Genomic DNA, 15,555 nt, shown 5'->3' with positions numbered 1-15,555 from the left:
TCTTTCTAGCCCGCAGGAGACCATTGGTCAGAGCCAAGAGTGGGCGAATTGCCAGTGGGCATCGTGCCCCTTGGATTACCTGCAGCACCGGAGGGCCCATGGTTAAGTCTGTCTGTCTGTCTGTCTCTCTTTGTGTTCACCAAGCTGGTCCCACTGACCTCCAGGCAAGTGGACATGGCTAATGGGCCACCCCTTGGGCAAAAGCCATGGAAGAAATTAGCCAGGGAGTCTTTCCTTGGGTCACGCCAAGTGAGACTCTCTTCCCACGTTCCAGAAATAAGTTGGGGGATTTCTGTACCCAGATTGGGATGGGGGCCTTTCTTGGGAGGGACTGGAATGGGCTGAATGATGGCACCCAGGCAGAGGGAACACGGGACAGGGCTAATGATGTCCTTCAACTCTTCTAGGGAGGGGGATTAACTATCCCCATCTCCACGCAGCCTTGAGGAAGGAGGCGGCAAGGATGGACCTGGGAGAGAAGCAAGGAAACGGACACAGGAAGAGGCTTCCTGAGGTCTCAGTACCTGCTTAGCACCCTCTCGACTAATCCACCTGAGACCCTCCAGAGGTCTGGAAGGACACCTTGCGTTCTCCCTGAACGGTTCCACGGGTGATGCTAGGAGAGAGTGGGAATCCCACCAAGGCTGCAGCTGGCACCCTCACCTCGACTCTCTCTCTTTCTTTCTCTCAACTCCCCGGAAAGAGAGGAGGAGGTGGGGGATGTGGGAGGCAAGCAGGGGTGCCCCAAGCAGATGGGTGGGCTCACATGGGCAGCTGCTTGAGGAAGAGGCCAAGGGACACATGTCCTTCAACCTCCAGGTTCCTGGACCAGGCCTCCGATGTCTTGCAAAACAATTTGCCAGCCAGGTGAGCTTTAGCCAAATGGAAGGGAGGCCACGCTCGTTTCAGAAACCTGCCCCGAATCCCCACAACCGCCCTCCAAGAAGAACGGACTTTATCCACCAGGCACGCATGGAGAGCAGGGACTAGCAGGCACACAATTCTTGATTTAACTAGCCTCTCACAGCCAGGCCAGGCTGGTCTTCCTCACGTACCCCTTTTCACTTGAAAGCACCGTCACAAAAGACTTCTGGTGAGTTAGTTCTAGAAGCTGAAGACTTACTACACCGTTACTATTAGGTTTATTTGCCGCCTGTCTCGTTTCCCGGATGGCTGTTAGCCAATGAAAATAGCAATATGGAAACCATGATATAGGAACAATTACAATTATGGAGGAATCAGTATAGATCAGTGTTTTCTCAACCTTGGCAACTTGAAGATGTCCGGATTTCAACTCCCAGAATTCCCCAGCCAGCGGATGCTGGCTGGGGAATTCTGGGAGTTGAAGTCCGGACATCTTCAAGTTGCCAAGATTGAGAAACACTGGTATAGATTAAAGACACCTACAGGTAGCCCTCAACGTATGGCCACGACTGAGCCCAGAATTTCTGTTGCTAAGTGAGAAATTTGTTAAACGAGTTTTGCCTGATTTTGCAAATTTTCTGGCCGTATTTCTTAAGCGAATCCCTGCAGTTGTTGTTATTAACCCGGTTGTTAAGTGAATCTGGCTTCCCCATTGACTTTGCTTGGCAGGAGGTTGCAAACAAAAGGGGGGGTCACCCCGACTTCCCAGAGCCCATACATGGTATAACTTTTTGACAATCACAGTCTAAAATATCTCTACATTGAACTCAGCTTCTTGTTGTTACCCAAATTTTTAACAATTTAAGTTATTACTAATTTTAAGCATAAGCTATCTGGAATTTCCTAGTCCCGTATTTGCTTTGTATATAATCAATCCAGGGAGGCGGGGATCTAGGGGGAGGGGGGGAGGGGGGAAATATAATATGTGTTAAATTTTAAAGCATGATTGCACTTGTATACTGTGGTTTTTTTAATGTTAGTGTCAAAACAGAACAAACTGAATATATTGGAAAGTAATAGAAGTATACCGAAGGGAGGAGCTGAATGAAAGAAGAAGGAGAGTAGAGAGAGTGAGAGAGAGGAGGAGGAGAAGGAAGGGAGGGAATGGATTAAGAGAGGGAGTGATAGGGTTAGGGTTAGATAGAGGGGGAGGGGAAGTAGGTGTAGAGGGGTATGAGAGAAGGAAGAATGAAAGTTGGAGGGGGATGAAAGAGGGTGTATGGTGGGCCGAGGTGGTATATTGCGTTTGTATTGTAGGGGGCATTTTCTATAAAAGTGAGGGCTGTGTTTATTACCCAATGTTATATGCCTCGGTTGCACAGTAAACATGTGATTGTATAGAATGAAATGGAAATAAAAAAGATTTGTATTAAAAAAAAAAGGGGGGGTCACGTAACCCCGGGACACAGCAACCGTCATAAATGTGAATCGATCGTCAAGCATGCAAATGTGAATCATGTGGCATGGGGGGTTGCTGCCGATGGTCGTACGTGTGTGAAAAACGGCCATTTTTTTCCAGTGCTGTGGTCACTTTCAATGGCCACTAAATGAACTGTGTTGTAAATCGAGGACTGGTTGAAACCCCCTGCTTCTAGGGAGAATCCTCCTTACTGATCTTCCTCTTGGGAGTCTTGGGACTTGGAGGGGTCTCCAGGCCAACATCTGCCGGGCCTTCTGAGAGTTACCCTTCCGGGAGGGAGCAGAATTAGGGCTGGTCGGACCCTCCCCACGGATTCCCTGGTCAGGGGCCAAAAGCTCTTTTCAAAGCCTGGGAGATGGGAGGAAGTCTTCTCCATGGGTGATCAGCAAGAGATAAATATTTTTGCCTCTATCCCAAGCAGGGGGTGGGAGGGTGGGGGCTGCTGTGGATTGGACAGGCAGACCATCTCTGAAGGGAGGGAAGGGCCTGGAAGATATTTATCTTGGAATTCAGGGTTTTCAGATAAGGGAGCCAGCCGGGCACAATACCTCCAAGGACAAACAAACAGCTGCCTATCCAAGCCGCCATCAGAAAAACGAAATGGCACCAATAGTTAAATATAATCCGGCAGCTGATCCTGATCTAATCAGCTTTGGCCTATCGCAGACTTCCTCCCTCTGAAAACGGATCTCCCATTCTTTCAACATTATCAGCCTCTCACATCCAGCACCGGGCAACTGGGTGGGGGGGAGTGGGGGGGGGGCGGCTCGGGCAAAACGAAGCACAGCCAGGAAGCCCCCAGTCAGCAGCTCTGAACCGACCAGGAGACCCAGATGACCTCCCGGTTTTTGGCCAAAACAAGGAAGGGGGCAGCTTTTACTCTGATGGACGCAAGAAACACAAACAAGGAAAATGAGGACACCCCTTCCCAGCCTCTGCCCTGCCCCACCCCTGCATGCATTTTCCTGTTTTCCATCTCACCGGAAGGGGCAACGGAGCCACCAGGCGGGTCTCCCCCCCCCCCCACCAACTCTCCCCACTGCTTTGGGCTACCCCTCTCTGGAACCCAATCCCAGTCCTTGGCCTTTCTCCTGTCCGTCTGGATAAGCCAGAGGGTGGGTTTTTCATGCCCAGGACTGCCCAGCTCATCGAAGCACCCCAACCCCCATCCATTTTCAGGTCAACTCTGCCCCCCCACTTCCTAATTGGCAGCCAGGCCGGGCTGCCAATTAACGTAGCTGGAACGAAGCTCATAGCTGGGCAAAGCAGGTTTGAAAGTTGAAAGAGGACGACAGGTGAGCCAGAAGAGGGGAGCAGAACAAGGCCTGCTGGGAAGGAAGGATCGAGACCCCCCAAGAGGAGCCAGAGCCTTCTGCTGCTCCAGAGGCCCAGGCTCTTGTGTGTCTTATGACAATCACATACCTAGCCAGCAACACCTTCTCCAAATAAGTCAACTAAAAGGAGCAGCTTTCTTGAGCTGATTCACACACACACACACAGACACACACACCCATGGCTTCTATCTCTGTCCCCAAAGTATCAAACTTCGCCCATGGGGGTTATTTTGGCACCACTCGCACCCTTAGCCGGATTGCTGGCATGTTGTTCCAGGTTTATGGAAAGTCACGCGGCATCCAAGTGCAAAATCTCGACACAGGCAATCCCAAACTCCCAGCATCTCAGCACAGCCTCGTCTGGAAACACACACCTCAACCTACTACCTTCAGAAACGCAGGTGAGGTGATGGTTAAGGTAACCACCATCCGCAAACTCTTTCTTTGGGGACTCCAGCCAGGATTAAACCCAGAAGTTCTCAGGTGCCCCATTCAACTCCAGGACTGTCCTACCAGGGAGAAGGTGCTTAGGATTGACAGCAGCATAAACAAAGAAGGGAGGTGATCGTTTATTATTAAATTTATACGCTATAGAGGACCCAGCCTGTTAGGGAGTTCCCTTTACTGTCGTTCCCCCCTCTCCCTGCCATATCTCTCATCTTAATCCACAATCCACCAGATTTACCTGATTACCCAAATCCGGCTGAGGGCAGAGAGTGGTTTCATTACCAGCCCAGGGAGGGAGGGAGCGAGGAATTTGTAAGAACAGCCAGAGATGCAGAAAAAAAAATTAATGGGACTTGGAGTGGGGTGGGAGTGGAGGACAAGAAGAACTTTCATCCAATTTTTTTTTTTAAAAAAAAAAGTTTGCCTGAGTCTTATCAGCCGCACAAATCACCTGAGCAGGGAAACAGGTAGATGCAGCTTAGAATGGCAATTATTTCCCAGCGGAAGATAAAAATGCATTATCAGTGAGGTGGGGGGGGGTGAGGGGGAGCTGCACTATCCAGAGATCTCGCTGGGCCTTATCAACCTGGAGATCTGTTCAGGAAGGAAGAGAGCAAGAGAAAGTGGGAGGGAAGGATAGGGAAAAGCAGCCAAACCTGCCAGTGGAAAAGTTTTTCTGGCTGATATTAAAAGGCACCGCCACCCCAGTCCTCTCCCCCCCCCCATCTTCCTCCGCAGCCCCCCTCTGCCCGCTTCCCCACAGCAGAAACTGGGGGTCAGTCTGGAATCTTTGCAAGCCGGATTTGATCAGGAAGGGCCAAGAGGAAAGCCGGACTCCGGGTGTCCTGGGAATGGGGAGGATACTTGGGCTGCCCTCTTCCCCCTAACTCAGGTGGGCTCTACCTGGGCCAGGTGGAGGAAGAGGGGCTAGAAGAGGGATGCGGGGCCGGCAGGCATCAACTCTCCAGGTTTCAAGCCTGGCCATGTGGCGCCAGCTTCGGAGTCCCACCGTGGCTCCTTCTTCCCCCGGAGGCAGCTGCTCCTCTCCCGCTTTCTTTCTCTCTTTCCTTCTCCCCTTCCTTCCTTCTCTCCTTCCTCCCTCTCTCGCCTGCAAAAGTCCCTCCAGATGAAACTTCCCAACGCAGGAACCGGGAGTGAGTCAAGCGCAGATAAGATCGTAATTTCAGCCCGTCCCGACAGGGCGATCTTATCTCCGCGGAGCTCGCAGAAAGGAATATTTTAAGGGCTTATCCAGGCTCTCATCGGGGCGGCTCTATCGGGGCGGCGATCGCGCCGGGGAGGCGGCCAGAGGCGGAGCGGCAGGCCAAGGACGACCCCCGCCCGGAGAAAAGGGGGAGCCTCCCGGACCCCCCCCCCCAAATCGCCCCCTTCCTCCTGGGAGCGGGACGGGCGCTGTCAATCACTGGGGGCCGGGGGAGAAGCAGCCTCGGCCGCCCCCTGCTCCGGGCCAGCTGTCAGGAAGCCCCCGCGGGGGGGCTGGGGAGAGGCGGCCGGGAAGCACCGGCGGGACCCCCCGAAGGGAGACAGCAGTTCAAGTTGCTTTTGTGGGGGGGGGGGCAAAGGGACCCCAACCAAGGAAGAGGAGCGAGGGGTGGGGGGGAAGGAGGGAGGCAAAGTTGGCGCGGGGGTCTTGGGGGGGGTCTCCTCTCCGGCAGAGCGCGGGAAGGGCGGGGGGGGCGGCCAAAGGGACCCCAACCAAGGAAGAGGAGCGGGGGGGGGGAAGGAGGGAGGCAAAGTTGGCGCGGGGGTCTGGAGTGGGTGGGGGGTCTCCTCTCCGCCGGAGCGCGGGAAGGGCAGCCCAGGCGAGGGACCCCCCGCCCCGGACCGGGAAGGGCGCGCCGGCAGCCGAGAGACCCCCCGCCCCGGACCGGGACCCCCACCAACTTCGGCCCGGGGAGAGAAGGGGGGAAAGAGGGGGAAGGGGCGGCGGGGGCGACCCCCGGGGAGGCGAAGGCGAGGCTCACGTTTGATCTGCCGGGGCTTGCTCTGCTTCCTCCTGGACATCGCGGGGCGGCGGCTCCGAGTCCCTCCGGCGGCGGCGGCAGAGGCAGGGCGAGGCGGGCGGCTCTCATGCCCACCCGGCGCTCCCAGGGCTGGGCGGCGGGCACAGACCGCGCTGGCTCCCTCGCCCGCCTGCCGGCCTGCCTCCCTCCGCGGCGCCCCGCTGGCCACCCGGCACCGGCCGGCGGCTTTCCTCTTCCTCCTCTTCCTCCTCCTCCTTCTCTTCTTCCTCCTCCTCCTCCTCCCGCCGCCGCCTCCTGCCCTCTGCGCGCGCGCGCTTTTTCTCAATGGAGCCCCGGCGGCAGCTGGCGCGGCGAAGGCTGGCTGGCTGGGGGGGGCGTGGCCACGGCCAGGCAGCTCCCAGTTCATAGGGCGGGCCCGACACGCCCACCGGATAGGGCGGCCCCGGGAAGAGAGGGAGGGGGGAGAGGGGGCGGAGCCGGCGGTGATTGACAGCCCGCGCGCCTGGGGAAAGTCTGCGGCTGGGCTCGGCTGCGCCTTGGCTGCTTAAAAGCAGTGTTTCTCAACCTTGGTGACTTTTAAGTCCTGTGGACTTCAACTCCCAGAATCCCCCAGCCAGCTATGCTGGCTGGGGGATTCTGGGAGTTGAAGTCCACAGGACTTAAAGTCACCAAGGTTGAGAAACACTGGCTTAAAGCGGGATGGAGCAAACCAGGATGCTCTGAGCTTGGGCAGGGAGTTTGGGGGTCATGTGTGTTGTGTTGTGTTGTGTTGTGTGTTTACTGACCCTTCTCTGCCGGGAACATCTGCAGGCGGAGACCCCAACTCAAAAGATGGGCAAGAAATCGGCAGCGGCCTCTTTCCCATGATGGGTTTCTTCTGCCCCCCAGAAATCCGGACCTCACCCACCATCACGGCCTTCAGAAAAGCTGCCAAGACCTGGCTATTCCGGCAGGCCTGGGGCTGTTGACCTCACTGTTGAGGTCCAGCCCCGACTGAAATGAATGGATCTGTGTTGTTTTAACTTGTTTTATTTTATCTTTATTTTCTTTTATTGTCTTTTTCCCTTTTCTTTCTTTTGTTGTTGTTGTTAATAATATGTATTTGTAACAGTTTTTCTCCCCTACAATTGACAATACAATTGAGATTGCTTTCTTACCATCCCATACACCCATCTTATTTTACAACAATCCTACTTCTTCTTCCTTCCTTCCCTCCTTTCTTCCCTCCTTTCTTCTCTCCTTCCTTCCCTCCTTCCTTCTCCCTTCCTTCCCTCCTTTCTTCTCTCCTTCTCTCCTTCCTTTCCTCCTTCCTTCCCTCCTTCCTTCCCTTTCTTCTCTCCTTCTCTCCTTCCTTTCCTCCTTCCTTCCCTCCTTCCTTCCCTTTCTTCTCTCCTTCTCTCCTTCCTTCCCTCCTTCCTTCCCTCCTTTCTTCTCTCCTTCCTTCCCTCCTTTCTTCTCTCCTTCTCTCCTTCCTTCCCTCCTTCCTTCCCTCCTTGCTTCCCTTCCTCCTTCCTTCCCTCCTTCCTTTCCTCCTTCCTTTCCCTCCTTCCTTTCCCTCCTTCTCTCCTTCCTTCCCTCCTTCCTTCTCTCCTTCCTTCCTCCTCTCCTTTCCCTTCTCTCCTTTTTCCCCTTTCTGTAACCCGCCCAGAGTCCTTCGGGATTGGGCAGCCTATAAATAAAATTAAACTTGCAAATGCCCACTTTGCCCGCTTAGAGATAATCGACTCATTGATCTGGTACCAGCAAGTCGGTGTTGACTCTTAACAGCCGTCAACACCTGGGATGATTCTGGGAAAGACCATCACAAAATAAATAGATCTGGGCACATCTGGAAACAAATGAGTGTTCCAACTCAAAGCCAGCCACTGGTTTCTTCAAAGCAGAGCCTGCCAAACCAATATTAATGAAGTCTTTGACAAAGGGTCTAAATTAGTAGAGACCTGCGAAATGCTGTGGATGTCATATGGTTAGATATCAGAAAGGCATTCAGTAAAGTAGACCACAGCCTACTTCTTGGTAAGCTAGGGAAATGTGGGATAGGAAGCATCACCACCAGATGATTTGTAACTGGCTGACAAACAGTTTTTAAGAAGAGACTTGATAGCCACTTGTCTTGCACAGGGTGTCCTGCTTGAGCAAGGGGTTGGACTAGAAGGCCTCCAAGGTCCCTTCCAGCTTTATTCTGATTGAACCATGCAAATAGACCTTCTCTAGGAGGATAGATCCTCAACCTGGTCCTTCAGGTCTTCCAATGGTGTCCCCATCACCAAGTCCATCTATCTGTCTGCCAGTCAAACTCTTCTCTTCCTTTCTAACTTCTCTACCGTTAGAGATTTCTCAAAAGAACTGCATGAGCCAGATCTCCCTGTATACACAACCATCACAAGAAGAAAACGATTCCATGACCAGAAAAATAATCAAAATCCTTTCCCCTAACCGCCATTCTTCTATCACTATTCAAACACACCCTCACCAAGACATTTAGAGAAGGGCCCCAAGTTAGATGACCTCTTTGGAGGCCTTAAGCGAAAGCCCTCCGGTTGAAGTGGGACAATTTGCTCATTTTAATTTTGGCTCCAGCCCCGTGATGGGTGCAACCAGACAGGTGGAAAGACTGACGTTCCCTCCCACTTCTATATGAATGCAGCCCAGTCAGGTTTAAGAATGTGTGAGAGAGAAAGGGGGGGGGGGGAGAAAGGATGCCCATGCATCAGAAGACTGTCTGTAGAGAGATTCATATTGCACTCCAATAAACAGAATGTTTTCCCGCAGACTGAATTACATGCCTGCAGAGAAGAGATAATGCACAAGCCATCCCCATCCCCATTGTGTGCAAGACGGCATATTTTTTATGGAACTGTGTACATTTGTATTAGCGCCAATTAATCAGGGACAATATTAAGAAGGATGCAGAAAGGGGGCGGGGAGGAATTTTGGGGGGGGGCATGGAAAGGGAAGAGCAGATGGGCAGAGCAGGGGACTATCCTAAGGCACAGAAAGGGAGGGGAGAAAATGGCTGAACATTGGCCAAAGCCAACAGAGGGCAATGGTCAAGCCAGGATTGGAGCTGGTCAGCTGGTACACAGCCACCCGCATCCCAACTTCCTGGCTGAACTTTTTGTGCTCCAGAAGAGTGTTTCTCAACCTTTAACCATGTGTGGACTTCCAACTCCCAGAATTCCCCAGCCAGCATTATGTAAGGGAAGATGGGGCAGGGGAAGAGCCTTGCTCAAGGACAGGTACGTTGTGGTGTAGACAGAAGCTGAATACGCCACGTTCACATGGTCAAGAGACACTCTCTGCAGGCCTAAGGGGCAGAGCCAGAGTGTTGCTGCAGACAAAGGGAGGGGAGGATGAGCTCTCCTGCCCAGCACCTGAGCTGGCTTTTGGCTTCCTGAAAAGACTATCCCAAAATTCCTTGGGGAACAAACAGACTCTGGGACTGCTTAGGAGAAACATAATAGTCTAGTCCTTGCAAAATCAGGACACTGCCAGAAGGAACGAAAATGGGAAACGATCCTGAAAGGATCAATCAATAAATGGGGTGAAAGGACTCGCTTCATCAATACGACAACGTTGGATCTGTTGCTTCCAAAAGAGAGGAATGAATGGGGAAAGGATGGAGCGCAATGGTCCAGCTTGCAAGAGCCAAGCCTGCCCTCTAGTGGCCGGGCCTCCTCCTGAAAGTGCGGAGACCCAGCCTTGGCAAGGGGCTGGCACCCACTTCACTAAACCCCACCCCAGGAAGATGTGCCTGCCTCTGTTCCCCTGGCCCACCTGTTGGGGAGTCTAAATGGCCTCTTTGGGTCTCTGTCCTGGCATGAAACCTTGGAGAACGATGACCCCCTGAGGCACGGGTGAGCCTTTTCCATTGGAAGTGGAAGATGTTGAGATGTGGCTGTTGAGAAGAATTCAATCTCTTCTGATCATTGCAATATGTAGAAGGATGAGGACGCCATGCGAGGTGGGGCTGGCCCTTCTCCCTGGGCTGGGTGGACTATTTCTTAGTTGGAAACCTCTAAGAACCATTCCTGATTTGGTTCCTTCGAAGTTCCTCTCCAGATTTCCTTACAGAATTCCAGGAAGCCCCCTTCAAACATGTTACGAATGCCTCACTCTCTCCTCTGTATGTGGAGATGGGTACATACAGGGACAAGGATGTACACGTTGGAATAGAACATGGGTTAGGAGACCAAGCCACCAATGAGATGCCTCTTGTGACAGATGCATTTGGCACGATCCTCTTCAACCCAGCCATTGCGAAGAGGCTGGCAGATTTGAAAAGCAGCATTTCCCCCATTACTAGGAAAGTTTAGCCAGTGAACCAGGTTATCTCCTGATCCCCCCTTACCCATTTCACCCCCTGTGGCCATTGCTTATGCCGAGGTGGCGCAGTGGTTAGGGTGCAGGCCACTTCAGCTGACTGTTGTCTGCAGTTCAGCGGTTCTAATCTCACCGGCTCAAGGTCGACTCAGCCTTCCATCCTTCCGAGGTGGGTAAAATGAGGACCCAGATTGTTGGGGGCAATATGCTGACTCTGTAAACCGCTTAGAGAGGGCTGAAAGCCCTATGAAGCGGTATATAAGTCTAACTGCTATTGCTATTGCTTATGCACAGAAATGCCCCAATTAATCTGCATTTGTTTTAAGTCTTCCCACTTTGCTTCTTCCATGGAATTACAGTGCTGGCATCCTCCTGTTTTCTGAGTGTCAAATCCATCCATAGGTGGGGCTCAGCAAACCCAAGGCTTTAGGGATCTGGATCTGATGGATGGACTGGACTTTTTCTTTCCCCAAGCAAGAGCTGAGATCTAAACCGACTACTTGCAATCACAAGAGGTCCTAGAAATCTCCCTATCATGTACCAGATGCAACGAGAGAGACAGAGGTTGAGTCGGGGGGGGAGGGGGGAGGAATGAATGACCCTGGATAAGGATTGGCCAGCCTGGAAAGGGGATATCAGCTGCCCCAAATCCATGTCACTGGAACCAAAGGGAGACGGAGAAAGAGAGGCATCAACTGCTGCAGAAGGAACACCGAGGCCTGACTTGGAGAGAGAGACACACCACCTCTCCATTTCGAAAAGCATTTCTATTTTACTCGCAAAGAAGCCTCTTTAGCAAGAACCTAAATTGCAGAACAATAATCAGAGTTCCCCCTTCACCTTGTCTTAAGTTCACAAGAAGAGCCTTCACACTAGAGTGGATAGAGGACCCAACTAGTCCTATGTTTTAAGTCAGGGGGTCTCCAAAATTGGCAACTTTTAAGACTTGTGGACTTTAACTCCAGAATTCCTCCGTGAGAAGCTGTGGACCAACTCCCAGAATTCACTGAGGAATTCCACGAGTTCTTCAAGTTGCCAAGTTTGGAGTCCCCTCTTCTAGGTCACCAGAGCCATCCATGAAGCCCTGGTCCATTGGAGGTCCCCGGCTGCTGGCATTCAAAAGAGGCCCCTTGTGATTCTGGAGGAAGGAGCTATCAAGGGCACGAAGCACGCAGGGTCTCTGAACCTTCTCTGGGTTCAATCTCTTTGAGGAGTATCTCAATCCGTGGCCAGCATCCCAGCTCCATCTGGTGGCAACTGCATCAGGAAAAACTCTTCTCACAGACTGTCGTGTACGTTTAACTAATCAGAATTGTGGACTAAGTCAACTGGCCCCAGCATACCAGGGGAAGGGAAGGGAATAAAAACCCCTTACTTTTTTGTCTTCATCCAACATTTAGGGCTATTAATCTAAAGGCCAGAGAAAGCTGGAATAAATGGGCACAAAACCTTCTTCTTTTGCTTTGCATCTGTGCTGTGGTTTACTTGCATGGGGGTCCAACTTTCCCGTTTCTTGCTCAAGCCCACCGCCCCCCCAAAAAAGAGCCCCTTTTCATTTCCCTGCGATCTTCCCAGCTCTTTCTCCCCTCCCCTCCTTAAATTAAGCCATCCTAATTATTTTCAGACTGCTTTATCTCTGCTTTGCAAGACTCTGCAGAAAGACAGGCGGTGAGCACTTTCAGCCGCCATAAACAAAGGGACCGTTTGGAAAACAATTCTATCAATTAATCAAATTAAGCCTTGCCGTTTTTTCGTTACAAGCCCCAAGTGGCCGGATCCGAGCCCAGAGTGAGAAGTTATCTCTCCCCGACAGCGTTTAAACGTTTCGGTGGCAGTGGTAATAATGAAAGAGATCTGATTGCTGCGACTTTCCTCTGCCGACTCCGAGTCTTAGGGATGTGGCCGCGGAGGTCACTCTGAGGACATAAAGAGAGGACCAGGGTGGTCCAGGAAGGCTTGCTTGCCTGCCAAATGGATGCCCAAAAAAGGGCTATGCAGGAGCCAGATCGGAGTGGGGCACTCCCTGCAAGGAATGCCACCTGGATCATAAGATAATCCTCAACTTATGACCACAGCAGAGTCTTGAATTTCTGTTGTTAAGTGACCTCATTTGTTACGCGAGTTTTCCCCCCATTTTATGAAGTTTCTTGCCACAGTTTGTGTTTTTTTTTTAATCTATGTTTTTTTCTTTTTTAATTTTTCTATTTCTAAATGTATTTGTTGTAAGCCGCCCGGAGTCCTTCGGGATTGGGCGGCCTATAAATTCATTAAATCATAATCATAATATCAAGGGGGCTACTGAGTTGATAAGATAGTAACTTGGTTGTTAAGCGAAACTAGTTTCCCCATGGGGCTTGGCTTGCCAGAAGGTCGCAGAAGGAGACACAGCAAGGGTCATACATACGAAAGCCAAGCGCCTGAATTTCGATCCCGCGATCACAGGGACACTGCAAAGGTCGTAACTGTGAACAACGGTCATAAGTCACCTTCTTCAGTGCCGTTCTAACTTTGAAGGGCACTAGATGAACTTGTAAGTTGAGGACTTCCTGTATTTGCAGAGGGGTGTTTTTTTATCCTTCCCAGGCTGGGCCCTCAATTTGCCAGAGGTTGGGCTCCCCATGTTTTGAAAAACGCAGAGCGAGGCATCCTGCCTGGATCCTTTTATTAATCTATTATGAGCAACCAAAAGGGGAAAGCCGAGGTGGCGCAGTGGTTAAATGCAGCACTGCAGGCCACTTCAGCTGACTGTTATCTGCAGTTCGGCGGTTCAAATCTCACCGGCTCAGGGTTGACTCAGCCTTCCATCCTTCCGAGGTGGGTAAAATGAGGACCCGGATTGTTGTTGGGGGCAATATGCTGACTCTGTAAACCGCTTAGAGAGGGCTGAAAGCCCTATGAAGCGGTAGATAAGTCTAACTGCTATTGCTATAAACTGGGACTTCTGCAGCGAGTCCCCAACCCATCAGCCTCACCGCTTCAGCTCCAGGCTGTTGATGGATTATGTATTTCCCTGGCCAGAGGAGCAAAAGAAGGGCCGAGATTTGCTTCCTGGTGTTTTTCTTTCTGGATTTATGGATGCTTCTCCAGAATTCCCAGCTGCCTCTGAAAAGCCGGGCAGCAGTTCGCAAATATGAGTGTGCGGGGGTTCGCTTCGCTTGCATGCATTGCGTCGGTGTCTGCGCTGTGCTCACGCATTACATTGGGCCGGGTAGGCGGAACTGGAGAGAACTGCCGAGCAACCCAAGATACAGATCTGGCTGTGAACACTTCTTTTATTACTTGGTTGCACTGCTGCAGCATCCTGTAGCAATGAGTTCCACAAGCCTTAAAGCAAGCCTGTTCGCTAAAGGAAGCCACCACTGGAAACTCTGGGGCAGAACAGCAGCCTGCAGACAACAGCGGTTCTAATTCCTTAAAGGAAGTGCAAGCCAAGTGGCGCCTTTGCTGAAAACGAATAAAAATGAAGGTGATTTCGGAATGTATTGATTTGAAAGGTTTGTTGATAGGAAGGAGGGAACCATGGCCTACGATATGGGGAGTTATCCAACTGGGAAGATCAGGCGTCACTTTTTAAGGTCCTTTTTCTTTTCCTTTTTGCCATCTTTCACTTTTTCTTTTACTCCTTTATATTTTCTTTCTTTTGCTACTCTTCCAATGTGGGTTTCCCTCCCTCCCCCTTTCCCATCTATGTAAAATCTTCTCATAGGAAAAGAATTACTTCAAAGAAAAACGTCACACAGACCGGCAAATTTCTGGGAAAATATTGGACTATATTTGAGAGGATAAATCTCAGCCCCGTTTTACAGTACCGTCTTGTATGCACATCCCTTATTTTATTTGACAATATTAAAAGAAGGGCCCCAGGGCCGCCCCCCCGACCAACATTATAAAAACAGTCCGAAGGGTCCCTCTCCTCTGCTTTCTCACAAATATCAAAATAAAAACTTTTAACATAATGCATTGCACCCAAATGTATAATCAAACTATTTTTTAAAAAACAAACAAACAATGAACTGTAAAGTTAGATATTAACAAGTTAAAGTCATTTAATTCCTTTTTTTTTTTAATAAAAAGAGACTTTAAAAGCAAACATTATTTAGTCTGCAAGACATATGCAGAGTATTCTGGGGGAGAACCCTAAATTACTTCAGTGCACTGTTCTGCTCTCTCTCCCCCCACACAGAGGTCCCAAAACCAGTGCAGTGCAGTGCTTTTTGACTTTGTCAACTTCAGGAGGGACGGACTTCAATTCCCAGAATTCCCCAGCCAGCTGACTGGGGAATTCTGGGAGTTGAAGTCCGTATATCTGAAAGTGTCACATCAAGAAACACTGGGCCCAGAATCCTCCAAATCTATCCTGAAAGTGAAAACCTCAGGGCTTAAACCTTTACAAAACACACTGCAGAGTTGTGAGCAGTGCAGGGCGACGTTCGCAACAACACACAACCCCTGCATGTCAGTTTACAAAGGCCGCCCTTCCTCTTTCAACTTGCGAGTTTGTGTGCATGTCTGTATGCTTGTGTGTGTGTTCCTGTTAGAATTCACATTACAATGAAAAATAGCACCACTGAGCTGCATAGTGTAAAGCCATACCAAGTTTAGCAACTACCTCGATACAGAAAGCCTTTAGAAACTATTATGGTAGGGGGTTAAGGGTTTGCTTTTCTTTAAAAAAATTACCCCCCCCCCCCAAAGAGAGCCTTACTATGTGGGGCAGAAGGAGTGGTCTTGGCACAGTTTTCTCACTGGAAAAATATTAAAACAATATTTTTTAAAAAAATATTCAACTCTGTCATACATCTTCAAGGTGCAGTTTAGCTAGATTAAAGGGCCCACACCCCTTACTCTTTTTAAAAAAAACAACAACAACAACAACAACATTATTTCAGCAACATCTACACAGTGGTCTAAGAGCAATTTCAGAGTCTCCGGAGTGAACAAATTCACCCTCAACGCAACATTCTTGGGAAAGGCTGTCTGTCAAAACTGTGGCCTGCTTCCTTTATAATTTATTTTTCAAAGTATCCTGTCTAAGGCTGGTTCCCAATTAAATGAAATCACTCAGGATTATTTGTGCAAAGCTCCAGAAGGAGGAGGAGGAGGAGGGGGCGGGGGGACACCA

The 15,555-nt window shown here is 50.7% G+C and overlaps 1 protein-coding gene across 1 annotated transcript in view; it reads right to left on the bottom strand.

The window, feature by feature from the left end:
- The window catches only part of ZFPM1 (zinc finger protein, FOG family member 1), a 91,023-nt gene extending 84,679 nt beyond the window's left edge, over positions 1–6,344 (bottom strand). Inside the window, exon 1 of the mRNA XM_087729525.1 lies at positions 6,111–6,344. Within this exon, the coding sequence (XP_087585651.1) occupies positions 6,111–6,150 (40 nt within the window). The 5' untranslated portion in view covers positions 6,151–6,344. The remainder of the gene's footprint in view (positions 1–6,110) is intronic.
- Between the last annotated feature and the right edge of the window lie 9,211 nt (positions 6,345–15,555).

This window comes from Thamnophis sirtalis, unplaced genomic scaffold (genome assembly GCF_051295495.1).
Source record: "Thamnophis sirtalis isolate CommonGarterSnake01/CBP01778 unplaced genomic scaffold, rThaSir2_p1.2 scaffold_14, whole genome shotgun sequence".
In the NCBI taxonomy this organism is placed as follows: Eukaryota; Metazoa; Chordata; class Lepidosauria; order Squamata; family Natricidae; genus Thamnophis; species Thamnophis sirtalis.
The sequence above is the reverse complement of the archived record's forward strand: the minus strand, read 5'-3'. Positions and strand labels throughout refer to the sequence as shown.